The 12,950-nt window shown below is 39.9% G+C and overlaps 2 protein-coding genes, 2 non-coding genes and 1 pseudogene across 4 annotated transcripts; 4 read left to right on the top strand and 1 right to left on the bottom strand.

The window, feature by feature from the left end:
• Positions 1 to 1,155: 1,155 nt before the first annotated feature.
• Positions 1,156 to 3,370, top strand: LOC110161264 (dispanin subfamily A member 2b-like). Its single transcript, XM_020925993.2, has 2 exons — positions 1,156 to 1,829; positions 3,118 to 3,370. The coding sequence occupies exons 1-2, from the start codon at positions 1,620 to 1,622 to the stop codon at positions 3,271 to 3,273; spliced, it is 366 nt and encodes a 121-aa protein (XP_020781652.2). The 5' UTR covers positions 1,156 to 1,619; the 3' UTR covers positions 3,274 to 3,370.
• Positions 3,371 to 4,164: 794 nt separating this feature from the next.
• On the top strand, positions 4,165 to 4,283 carry LOC129409646 (5S ribosomal RNA; annotated as a pseudogene).
• Positions 4,284 to 5,616: 1,333 nt separating this feature from the next.
• Positions 5,617 to 7,140, top strand: LOC129409565 (stonustoxin subunit alpha-like). Its single transcript, XM_055156017.1, has 2 exons — positions 5,617 to 5,667; positions 6,386 to 7,140. Exons 1-2 carry the CDS (start codon positions 5,646 to 5,648, stop codon positions 7,138 to 7,140), a joined length of 777 nt encoding a protein of 258 aa, XP_055011992.1. The 5' UTR covers positions 5,617 to 5,645.
• A 4,048-nt stretch (positions 7,141 to 11,188) lies between these two features.
• On the bottom strand, positions 11,189 to 11,307 carry LOC129409636 (5S ribosomal RNA). Its single transcript, XR_008632492.1, has one exon. It is a non-coding gene; the product is annotated as a 5S ribosomal RNA (ribosomal RNA).
• Positions 11,308 to 11,978: 671 nt separating this feature from the next.
• Positions 11,979 to 12,097, top strand: LOC129409638 (5S ribosomal RNA). Its single transcript, XR_008632494.1, has one exon. It is a non-coding gene; the product is annotated as a 5S ribosomal RNA (ribosomal RNA).
• Positions 12,098 to 12,950: the final 853 nt, after the last annotated feature.

Below are 12,950 nucleotides of genomic sequence, written 5' to 3'. Positions count from 1 at the left end.
CATTTTTGTTTTTTAAAAATAACAAATGCTTCAAATTAGAAAGTTTAAATTTCAACATTAAACTGTGCAATGTGATTAATTGTGTTTAATCATAATGGATAAAAAGTTAAATTTATACACCTTTCTGTGCATTACATTTGTGTCCAAATCGATGGCTAATCTTTTCATGTTTACAGTGCATTTCATAATGTATTGCTTACTATAAAAGATTCATATTGATACTTTACAGTTACATTTTTGTTGAAAACCAAACTCTTAAGCAGGACCATGAACATTCATATTGATCACTGGCTCCTGAAAATGTGTTTTTAAATCTGTTTTGTTTTTCTTGTTTTCAGAACTTACTTTTTTTGACAGTGATTGATAATGTGTACATTGTGTCACAATGGTAACTGATAAACATTACACCATAGACATGCATGTAGAACAGTGGATTTCAGTAGGTGAGGCCCGCCTCCCCGGGGGGGCACCAAAGAGCCACTGGGGAGGCACGACAAACAGTGTCACATCTGTGCACATCTGCAGCAGTATTGATATTGGTAATTGTGCGTGCTTGTGATCTGCATCACAGTGTGTGATCTGCAAAGTGGTGTTTGCGAATGACAGCATGGGATCAGGCTATCGAGTAAGAAAGCTTTCAGAAATGTTCATGTGCATTGGATAGAAATCTATGCATATTTGGCTGTAGTTGAGCATAAAAAAAAAAAGTTGTAAACTCTCGATGAGTTCAGTCGTAAATAAAAAAGTATTGTGTGTATTTTCTTCATCAGAATATGAATTGAAAAATTACAACATCAAGAAATCACGAAATGAAAATTTACCATTACACTTTCTTCAGTACAAATATGAAAATATGTCATCACTTCACAGGCATTATTTATTGAACAGAAGAAACATCGATCGAGATGTCGGGTTTATGCCGCATACAGACTGAACCAGGACTGAACCAGTACTAAACCAGGACTGGCCCATTGTCCACGGACTCGGGTTCTCCATCTCTCTGTCTCAAGTCCAAGATTAGTCCTGGTGTAGTCCTGGTGTAGTCGTCCTGGACGTCACAGCGTTCAGCTCCACTCAAAGAAGCTCACAAAGCCATAGTTACAGGAGCAAATTTGGAGCTAGACTCTATATTTGAAAATCTGACTACAAGTATCATAGCAACCACAAGAGCCAATCATGACTGAAGTCATTAAATGTGCCCGCCTTTCTCACCAGAAAACAGGAAGGGGGCTGACTTAGCAGCAGGTTTGATTGACAGCTACTGAGTTTTGTTGCTAATGCTAGTGGGAGCAACCTTGGGGAATGAAGGCGTCTGATTGGTCCATCATTTATGTTCATATCTTGATTTAGGGGCAAAATAGCGAAATGCGAAATTCAGGATCGTGTAGATCAGGTTAATACGAACATTTTAAGACCCAAATGACGAGGGGATTTAGAACACCCCCAGTGTGATGTCAATGCAAGGATCACCACAAAGACTCAGCCCTTTCTGAGAACACGCAGACCAAATATGTTTCGGGTCTATTAAATGCTTTGAACAGGTGGTGTACTTTCTCTCAGACCTGAGCCGAGGGAGAAGATACATCTGCTACTACAACTGCTATTACTACTGCTACAAAATGTCCCACGTCCCACCTGAGCATTTCCAATTACAGGGGGGACAAGTCCACCCTAATGTTGCACACACTTCGGTCCAATACACAGCAGTGAATGTGAACCAGGCCATGTCCAGGGACATGCCCCGGGACCACTTTGTCTGGTCTCTTTGGTCTTTCATCTGCTGCAACCCCCTCTGCCTGGGGCTGGCTGCCCTCATCTACTCTGTCAAGGTAAGTACTGCTCACATTTAAGTACCAAGTATTGATGACATGAATGAAGATGTAAACATTATCTAACTCTGAATATATGACCCATCTATCAGTTTTCTTTCACTTATCGGGGCCATGACCCATACACAAAAAGATGCTGTACTCTTGAGCTCCATATCAGTAAACCTATGATGATTCATACATGAACTAATGTTGATGTATGCCTACTTTAATTTGCACTTGATATTTGACTTTTCTTTTTACAGTGCAGTATTTAAATAATAATTTGTCAATTACCAGTGTAAAATCATGCATATCATATCTTTATTTGTTTATGGCAGTTTATGTACTGAAATTAGTAGAAATACAAAAAAAAAAAAAACATTATTATATAATATATGACAAAAGGTGCATTTAAAATACTTCAAAGCTCCAGTTTGTAACATTCTGGAGGTGTCACATCACCTGTATGATTCTATGGAAACAAACTTAAAACTATACTTCGGAACATTCTCTATTTGAGATAGATGTGTTTTAATGCCAAACAACATTTCCATGGAAACAAGCACATGGAGGCCATGGATAAAGTCAGGTCTGGAGATGTGGGGCTGCCCAGTGTAAAGCCTCATGTTTTTATACATTTTTCATTGTAATAAGCAAAAACATGCTTTTATTACCTCCGCCAAGGAGGTTATGTTTTTGCCGGCGTTTGTTTGTTTGTTTGTTTGTTTGTTTGTTTGTTTGTCTGTTAGCAACATAACTCAAAAAGTTATGGACCGATTTTGATGAAATTTTCAGGATTTGTTGGAAATGTGAAAAGGAAGAACTGATTTCATTTTGGGGGTGATCCAGAAGAAATCCTGGATTCTGGATCACTTTGAAATTTTAGTTAACATTGTGGTAAATGGGGCCAAAAATTTTGTTTCTCAATATCTCGGTTAATTATTGACCAAACCCCATGAAATTTGACTCAGGGATGGACAATGGGATCCTCTTTCATATTCCAAAGACTGATCCGGATCTGATCCAGAAGACTGATTTTATCTCAATTTATATAAAAAATGGGGGTAGTCCTTGGCGGAGGTCTGCGCTCTCTGAGTGCTTTTCTAGTTTTAGTCTGTTTTTCAGCAAAAAAGTGTATAGTGTGGTTTTAAATAACATTACTTTTTCATTCAAGTTTGATTTGAATGACTCTTAGACTGAACATGTTTTTACCCATGCATGTGATAAAAATGCACTGTTTCTTTTTCATTTATATTCACATTAACTTTGCCTCCTGACTGTTGATCTTTGGTGTTCCTCTCTCTAGGCGCGGGACAGGAAGGTGGTGGGGGACATCGAAGCCGCTCGCAGTCACGGATCCACAGCTCGAGATCTGAACATCGCTGCCACTGTCATTACAAGTCTCATTGTTGTCATTGTCATTTTAATCTACGCAGTTCTAATGGCGCAGGATGCACATTAATTACAGAAGCTATAATAATTATAACTACAGGGGCTAAATACAACAGAAATAACTCTTCTGCAAAAAATGCTAAACAAATGATTATGTTATGTTTTTGGTTTTTTTTTTTTTTTTTTTTCACATATTTTGAAGTGCAGAATCAACAGTGTTTCGATCATGTGATTTATAGCCTATACATCAGCTACTCTTTTCTTCAACTTGCATAATGTTATTTTGAAATAAAGCAATACTCTTACATTAATAAAATTCTCCTTTATGTTACACACAGTTTAGCTGTTGGTAAAAAATAACCATTTTAGGGATTTACAGGGCCCATAGCACAATATTTTCTGATCTGTTATAATGTTGTCTCCAGAACGGTGAGCAGTATAAACAGTATCCGTGCTGTGGGTGGCCACAGACAGAAGAGCCTCGAGCTCTTAAAGGAATCAGATAGGCAGGTAACAGTACCCCCACTCTAGAAGAACTCTTAATATCACTCCAGCACAACATTTGATACAAAGCAGTACAAAAGAGACATTATCAGGCAAACACTCCCCTCTAATGGTCCTAATCCTCACCCAATTTACAGTACAACTTTTTTTTTAACAGAGGATCAGTCAAAGTGAAATGCAATGTCCATAATGGCTCACTTATTAAAAACTCTATAAGTGTTCAGTGCATGGAGGCATCCTGGAAGGAAGGTAGAATAGTTAACTGCATAGCATTTATCCAAAGTCATAAAGAAAATGCAGCCTGTATAATCAGTCACAAGGAACTTTTCAAACACCATGTCAACCAACAGGGCAAAAGTGCAATAAACGGCATTAGATTTATAACAACATGCATGACACAGAAGTATACCTGCACACCCACTCTGACAACATCTCCTCTGCAACTGTGAGTGTCTGCTCCTTAAGCCATACCACCCTGAACACGCCCGATCTCGTCTGATCTCGGAAGCCAAACAGGGTCAGGCCTGGTTAGTACTTGGATGGGAGACCGCCTGGGAATACCAGGTGCTGTAAGCTTTTCATTCTGCACTCAACTGTTTCATGTGTTTTATTTGACTGTTTCAAAGCTGTAGAATATTCAAGTAGTCTGGTTTTGATTATTAAAACTGTGATGTTGGAAAGATAAAAAGGATGGCAATACTAACCACAACAGCAGTATCTATTACTGTTATTATAACCACCCCAGTCACCATTATCATTGCAGTAACAGGTAAAAAATAAGAGAATAAAAGAAGCTGCTGTTCATGTCTGTATGTTTATAAAGTCTAAAAGGGTATTTCATATCTTTTCCCATTTATGCAGATTGGGCCCTAGTTTAAAATGAGTTGTAGTAGTTCAATAGTAATTGCAGCAGTGTCGGCAAACAAGTGAATTCTTTTACTTTCTTTTATTTATTAATTAATTAATTTATTTATTTACTTTATAACCTTATCGTCACAGTTTGCTCCATTGCATCTGATGGAGTTAAATTATTAAGAAAAATCCAACAAACAGAACTGATGAACCCAGTACTGTGCTGCGCCTGAGGAAGTTTGAAATGTAGAAGACACAGCTCCCTCTTCTGGTCACATTGTAGTAGTGCAGTAGTCAGTCACAGTCACCGTCATTTGTCCTAAAAACATCAGAGTGAATCATTTTGTGGTCTGTGGCTCCTTGTTTAAGGAGAGTGCAGGTGCACCATGGGAGGGGAGTGAAGACAAACAGTTTTTTGACCTCCTGTTACCTGTACGTTAAAAGTTCCCCTTTTGTATGTCCCAATTATGTAAATACTCAGTAATCCTACTTTTTAAACATATAGTATAAATCTAATAACCATCAGCTGTATTCCTAAATTTTGGAGCTACACGGGGGAGTGAGGGGCCACAGGGGGAGGGGGGCCCATGCTCTGAGTCACACGGAGACGGACAGGAGTTCAACAGGAGAGTGCGAGTCAAACTATTTTGTTTTGTAAAGAAAAAATTATGTATCAAAACCAGACTACCTGAATGTTCTACAGCATTGAAACAAATAAAAATCACTGGATCCTCAGTGATATTTAGCAGCCTCTGCACATTTACAAAACCAAACACACATTGTGACAAACACAAACGGATCTTTGCACTTATATTAGAGAAACTTCAGCCACATGTCACTGTGGGCCTGCTCTGTGTGGACACTGTCACATAAGTTTGGTGTAGTTTTTACTTCGAGTTCCCTCTTGCTCTTCTAATCAGTGCATTGAGGAGGGGGCGCTGTGCACAGAGAGGAGAGACAGAAAAGTCTGGCCTCTAGTCTGGATTCTAGTCCATGGTTGGTCTTGGTCTGGTCTCTGATCTGGTCTCTGGTCTGGTCTAAACTGGACTTGTGTGTTTCAGGGTGGATCCTGCTGGAGAGCGCTGGATGGTCCCTGGTCTGAGAAAGTGTGAGTCTGTTTTGTTTCCTTCACACAGTATAGTGCAGAGAACAGCTCAGATCATTCACTCTGTTTCGAATGGTTCAAATCTCGCCCAGTTTTCCTTCATTGGACCGTTTTGGTGATGTTTATCATTTCACTGGGACATGAGCCGCAGATGTGACATGTAGAGGTGATTCTATAACTGTTACCTAGCAACCGTACTGTAAACAAGGGCCACACTCATTTCATTTACATGATAAGAATCTGTGTCCAAGATTTGCTGCTGAGAGACTGTGTGAAATAATTTTTATGACAGGTGCATGACAGGTGTGTGTCAGGTGCGGTACACTAAACGGAGACACAATCAGAACAAAAGAATGAGGTGAATTCTTGTTGCGCAGAAAGAGGATGGCAGAATCACTGTGATTTGTGGTTTATTTATTAATGGTTACGCCAGTGCATTTCGACTGCTTAGTCTTCATCAGAGCTGATAGAGTGAGCAGCAGGTGGGACTATTTATAGGCGTCACGACCCCAAACACGTGATTATTAAAAACAAACTATCCATAGACATATACATTTTGAATCCCTGTATGCTGAGACGCAAATCAGAGTGCCTCTGCCATCCTTTTTCTACTCAACAAGAATTCAAGCCCTCTGGCCTGATGAGCACCTGTATGCTTCTTTGTTCCAGTGCAGCAGTCTAATATCGTCATGCTTAATAAAATGAAATATTTGTGTTTCAGACTCCTGTGACGTCTCTCTGGACCCAAACTCAGCTCACAGACGCCTACTTCTGTCTGAGAACCATCGGACTGTGACACTTGTGAAGAAGAGGCAGAAGTATCCAGATCATGAGGACAGATTCATGAACTGGACTCAGGTCCTGAGCTGCACTGGCCTGAGCGGGCGCTGTTACTGGGAGGTGGACTGGAGCGGGGAGGCTGATATAGGAGTGAGTTACGAAGAGATCAGTCGGAGCAAAGAGGAGCGGGATTGTGTGTTTGGAGACAATGATCACTCCTGGAGTCTGAGGATCTATGATGATGGAGAGTATTGTGTCTCTCACAACCGCAGCTCAACACGACTCCCCCGCTCCTGCCACTCAGAGAGAGGGGGCGTGTTCTCTGGTAAAGGGGGCATGTACTCTGTTAATGGGGGCAAGTCCCCTATTAATGGGGGTGTGTCCTCTGGTAAAGGGGGCATGTCCCATATTAATGGGGGTGTGTCCTCTGGTAAAGGGGGCACATTCTTTGGCAGAGTGGGTGTGTTCCTGGACTCTGAGGCTGGAACTCTGTCCTTCTATGACGTCTCCTCAGATGAACTGTTCCACATCTGGACCTTCTCTTCGTCCTTCTCTAAGCCTCTGTTTCCTGGGTTTGGACTGGATAAAGAAGGTTCCTCTGTGACTCTAGTGAAAGAGAAAGACAAAACAGAAGAGAAACTGGACTTGACCCACGATGAGGACACAGCAACGAGAACAAAAGATAAAGAGAAATAAGAAGACTTCAAGGAGCTTCAGTGTCACTGTTGAAATTTGACTTTGGCTACGTTCAGACTGCAGGGCTTAATGCTCAATTCCGATTTTTTTGTGAAATCCGATGTTTTTGCGAGGTCTTTCACATTTGTGGCTTGTTGATAACATGTAGGTCGGATGAATGCGACCTGGCCGTTCAGACTGAAGTCGCATGTCAAAAGATCAGATATGTGCCGGTTTTAGGAGCACACATCAAAGTGACCTGGGTCGCATTTGAAAAAATCAGATCTGTGTCGTTCAGACTGTCATTAAAAGATTAGATACAGGTCACATAGGGGCGAAAAAATCTGATTTGGGTCACTTCAGGCTGCAGTCTGAACGTAGCCTTAGACTCAAATAAGGACTCTAAACACAGAAACCAAACGAGCCCAAAGCAACTGGACAGGAACAGTTCTTCACTTTGGATCGGCTTCTTACCATTTTTATGCAGATTATTGCCAGATTTACTTGCCCATTGCAAAGAAGGATCACTGCCCCCGACGTTCTACTCCACAGTCTAGTGCCCATATGTCAGAGTCAAGGCCCGCGGGCCAGATCCGGCCCCTGAGAGGGTTTTCTATGGCCCCCGGGATGATATTGATTTATTATTAGAACCGGCCCGCTAGCCGCAGCAGGCCAGCAGCACGCAGGTGTTTTACATGCACCAATACTACATTTCCCACAATGCAACGGTGGCGCACTGAGCGGGAGGAGGCTTAATTTCATTATTCATCAGCGGTCATTAACATAACAGCAAAAGTCAACTTTCAGATACTTTCAGGCACTTAACTTTATCAGAGCCAAAGGTTTAAATCACCGCCAGTTTAAAGCATTTCTGAGCGAGTTAGAAACGGAGCATGGTGATTTGCCCTATCACACTGAGGTGTGATGGCTAAGCCAGGGAAAGGTGCTGCAAAGATGTTTGGAGCTGCGTGAGGAGATTTATCTGTTCTTGGAAAGCAAAGGGAAAGACACAACACAACTCTGAGACGAAACGTTTCTGTGTGAAATGGCTTTTCTGTGTGATATCACGAGTCATCTGAATGCAATGAACCAACAGCTGCAGGGTCGGGGTCACGTCATCTCTGATATGTACAGTACAGTGAAGGCTTTTAAAATCAAACTGACTCTGTGGGAGGCACAGATGCGGAAAGAAAACTTGAGCCACTTTCCTAGCTGCCAGACCATGAAAGCAAAACTCTCTACCAGTGTGTTCCCGAGCGCACAGTTTGCTGATAAAATGAGTGTACTTGCCGCTGACTTCCGACGCCGATTTGCTGACTTTGAAGCACAAAAAAGCAGGTTTGAACTGCTCAGTAATCCATTTGCAGTTGACGTGGAAAGCTCCCCACCAAACCTCCAAATGGAGTTGATTGAGCTCCAATGCAGTGACGCACTGAAGGCAAAATATGCGGCAGTGGGAGCTGCGGAGTTTGCCCGTTTCCTCCCCAACACAATGCCCCAGCTGCGCATCCAAGCTGCTCAAACGCTCTCTTTGTCTGGCAGCACATACCTGTGTGAACAACTGTTTTCTTTGATGAAGCTTAACAAAACATCACACAGAAGTCGACTTACTGCTGAACACCTTCACTCAATCCTGAGGATTTCCTCAGCTCAGAGCCTGACCCCGAACATTGATGAACTTGTACAAAAGATGAGACACCACCAAGTATCAGCCTCAGTCTCAAACACGTAAACATTACTGTGCAATAACATATTTAGAGTTTTTACTCAGTTAAAGTTAAAAAGTTAAATATTTGTTTTCACAGCACATATGACTTTTCTTTGAAGAAAGTGTTGTTTTTCTCTTATCCATAGATTTTTGCACTTTATTTTATTGTATTTCAATCCACTTATGTTTTAAAAATATTTTAGTTGAGGGAATTATTTATTTCTTTGAAGTAAATTTAGCCTACTTTTGCCATTTCCCTGAGAAAATATACTGATGGTGCCTTGAATAATACCGCTTCATTCATTTAATGTGCATGTTCTGGGGATTTTTATATAAAGGAAGTTTGTCTTTTGTTCCTGTTGAAAATTAAAAATTACTGTCAGAGCCATAAGAAAATATTGCTTTATTTATCTGATCCGAACATATAGTAATATATTTGTTAGGTTTTCAGTAGGTTCAGTTAGGTTCACTAGACTATGTGCAGCCATTTAAATTTTTTTCAATGAATATTTGATCAGTCCGGCCCTTGGCTTGTAGCAAATTTTTTCATTCGACCCCCTGTCCATTTGTCTTTGACACCCCTGGTCTAGTGTAACCCAGGTTAACAGTGACTGTCAGAGAGAAAACATGACAATAAGAATAGCAATAAATATATAGAAATCAATAAATATATTAAATATGGTTAAAAATATTTGCAATAATTAATTTTATTTAAAATTACGTTAAAAGCTAAAAATTTTACATATTCATTGGTTAAATATGTTTTGAAGTTTTTTTTAGACTCTTATTTTGAAAAGCACGTTGCTGAGTGATCCATGTGACTAGCAACAACCAATCGGATGGTTCTAGGCTTTTCCTTGCTAATCGAGGGAGATACACACAACACACGTAGGCTGCTGCAGAAAAGGAGAAAAGCAAATAGTCCAGTTCCTTATATACTTTTGTGGGAATTTTTTGGGTATTTGCTAAACTATATATTTTTGGAAAGGTTATAGTATATGGAGTAAGAAAATCAATGTTTGCATTTGCCCAGATATCTATATGGCAACCATATTGAATAAAAAAAAAGGGCCACCAAAACTCTTTTTGAAATATCTCAGTCTCTGAATAAGTTGAAATGTTGATTTTAACTGCTACTCCCACCTTTTCAGGGTCAGAGAATCAAATGGTGCTAGTTACAAAGACCTACCCACATTAACCCTTAGATACATAAGTGGGTCAAAAATTATCTGGTTTGGTTGTTTTCTTGCAATTTCACTGTAATATTTGTATATATTACTCCATGTTCCTCCAAAAATATGTTTAGGAAACGGGCAGATTTTTTACATTCAAATGTCTCTTATTCAGAAACTAGAGGGACTATTGAAATAAGTAAAGTATCAGAATGTAGGAAAGGGTTAACACTCCAACAGGGTCAAGTTAAACCTGTGATATTCTTTCAAGTTGCTGACAAAAAATTTAAAAACTCATGTTGGTAACGGAGGGAATGAAATATGCAGCACTTTTTGGGCAAAAAATCCAAACAGTGATAACTAGCGGTTCTCACATATCCTTAACAAACTGGTTTGAATATTTGCTTCATATAGTTTTCTACCATATGGTACAAGATTAGGTTGAAAAACCTCTTACTTTTTGACTCATGAGATTTTTTATTAAGAAAGGTCATGGTAACGGAGGGAAAATTGTACAAGCAAGTAGAAGGTGCATGATTTTACATAATTTGTCGCTTTTTTCTTCTGAATACTTTAATATTACTTCAAAATGAAAGGAAACTATTTCTATAAAATATGTCAATCCTTCCAAGCTAATTTTTATCATTTTAAATACTTTTTTTTTTTTTTTTGAAAAATCATGTACCTTCATCAACAGTTCAAAGATGGAATAACACAAGATATGATGAAATACATCCATTTATTTACATGATTTGCAGGTCTTTGAAATTTGGGAAATAATTTTTGTTCCATGTTTCATACATGGTCTGTTTAAAACGTATGGAACTTTAGAACCAAAAATGGTACAGAAAAAAGGTCAACAGTTTCATAAACTAGAGTACATATGTATCTGTTGAATACATTTTTATATCAGATGCATTAACTTGAATTTTTGGCCTTGCTGTTTACTTCTGCTTGACCAGGCCCAGAACTCATGAACCAAGAGCTGCGCCTCAGGGACTTTTCTATGTCGAAAAGTATCAGGACAGCGCCCTCTACTGGTCAATTTGGGGTAGTGTAGTAGTAAATCACAGTAACAGTAAAACTAAGACGCGTACAGTCACGTAAAGGCCAAAGTGTTTCGATTCTCTCGTGTTTCTAAAAATGTTATGCTTATAAATGAAATTCGGAACAAGAGAAGAAAAGTAAAAGCTTACAGCACCTGGTATTCCCAGGCGGTCTCCCATCCAAGTACTAACCAGGCCCGACCCTGCTTAGCTTCCGAGATCAGACGAGATCGGGCGTGTTCAGGGTGGTATGGCCGTAAGCCGTAGACTCAGACATGGACACTGTTTTTATGTCTAGATTTAGCTCTATTTAGCTTTAAATATGTTCCATAACCAGGATCAAATAGAGAGGATGTAAAGGGCTTAATTGTGACTCACAGTGAGAAAGTGCAAAACTAGAAATCTCTCTCAAACATTCACTAATCCTTTAAGCAGTATTTATTTATTTATTTTGTTTTAGATACTTTAGATACTTATACTTTAGAATAGATAGACCAGACGTCCCTGTTTACCCGGGACAGTCCCAGTTTTGAGTCTGTGCAAATCCAGCAGATTTATACAAAACCAGTGATTTCTACAAGTTATATGTCCCAGGGGTCCCTATTTTTGACCAATCTAATACCTGCCGACAGTAAAGAGAGGAATAAATTGTCATTTGTTTAGGTAAAATACAGAAAAGCTGCTTAAAAATGACCAAAACACAAGGACAATGTGACTATACTCTGATGTTAAAGCCGAGTGCGATTTTCCTGACGCACTCGTTTCACAATTTTATTACTACCAACCAACCTAAACATGTCCCAGTTTTTTGATTCTGAAAATCTGGTCACCCTACTTTAGAATATACATTTCATGATCTCAGTAAAAATAATGTAAAATGTAAGCAAGTGCCATAAAGTAGATATAAATACAATACCCTGCAGTGTGTCTGTCGCTTACGGCCATACCACCCTGAACACGCCCGATCTCGTCTGATCTCGGAAGCTAAGCAGGGTCGGGCCTGGTTAGTACTTGGATGGGAGACCGCCTGGGAATACCAGGTGCTGTAAGCGTTTTTCATTGTTCTTCTCTTTTCAACATGATTACAAGTGGAATTCTTTCTGTAAACACAAACAGAGAGATAAACACTACTTTTAACATGATTCAAGACTCCACGTGTTTTTATTGTTTTAGAATTTGATCATTGTTTAACATCAACCACAGACAGAGTCACTTGTACACTTGTGTTGATCACGATATACTTTACTGATCCTGAGCCAGTTTACAAGTCTGTCTCTGTCCTCGATAGTAACACAGTTTATTCAGGTCACAGGAGTCTGTTTTCTGTATTTGACATTGGCTGCAGGCAGTTAAGCGCTTGGTAAGGGAATAATAATAATTTAAAAAGGTGTCTGCTTTCTTGATGAGGTTGTAAACATGCATCTGTAACAGAATGATTTGTGGGTAAACCTGTTAAAACATTCAATAGAAAACAGTCAGCAGAGGGGGGTGGATGTACTATAGGACCTTTCAAAGTCACTTTTGTTCACAGTGGTAGTGTAGGAGACAGGACTGTGCACTGTGTGTGCGCTTGAGGGTGTGTGTGTGTTACTCCGGTGCAGAGGAGGCAGGGCGCACTTACCTGTGCCTCAGTTTGGTTGAGGGTCAGGGCCGGTAGCAGTCATTTTTGTCACTATTCCTCCATACTCTTTCCGCCATATTCCTCCATACCTTTATTTCTTCGAGCTGGTCCCATCCATCATCTTCATTGCTGTGATCGCTGTTTGTCTGTTAATAAATGTCCAGAACACATTGTGGATCTGAGCCGTGGATCTGTGCAAAAAAGCCTCCAAGTCACAAAGCTACGACCCCAGGACCCACTCTGATCTTCCTGAGAGGCTATGACGTTGGTTTAGGAAGCCGCTA

Source organism: Boleophthalmus pectinirostris, unplaced genomic scaffold (genome assembly GCF_026225935.1).
Source record: "Boleophthalmus pectinirostris isolate CB_2022bp ecotype Guang Dong unplaced genomic scaffold, ASM2622593v1 HiC_scaffold_2, whole genome shotgun sequence".
Taxonomy (NCBI): domain Eukaryota; kingdom Metazoa; phylum Chordata; class Actinopteri; order Gobiiformes; family Gobiidae; genus Boleophthalmus; species Boleophthalmus pectinirostris.
The sequence above is the reverse complement of the archived record's forward strand: the minus strand, read 5'-3'. Positions and strand labels throughout refer to the sequence as shown.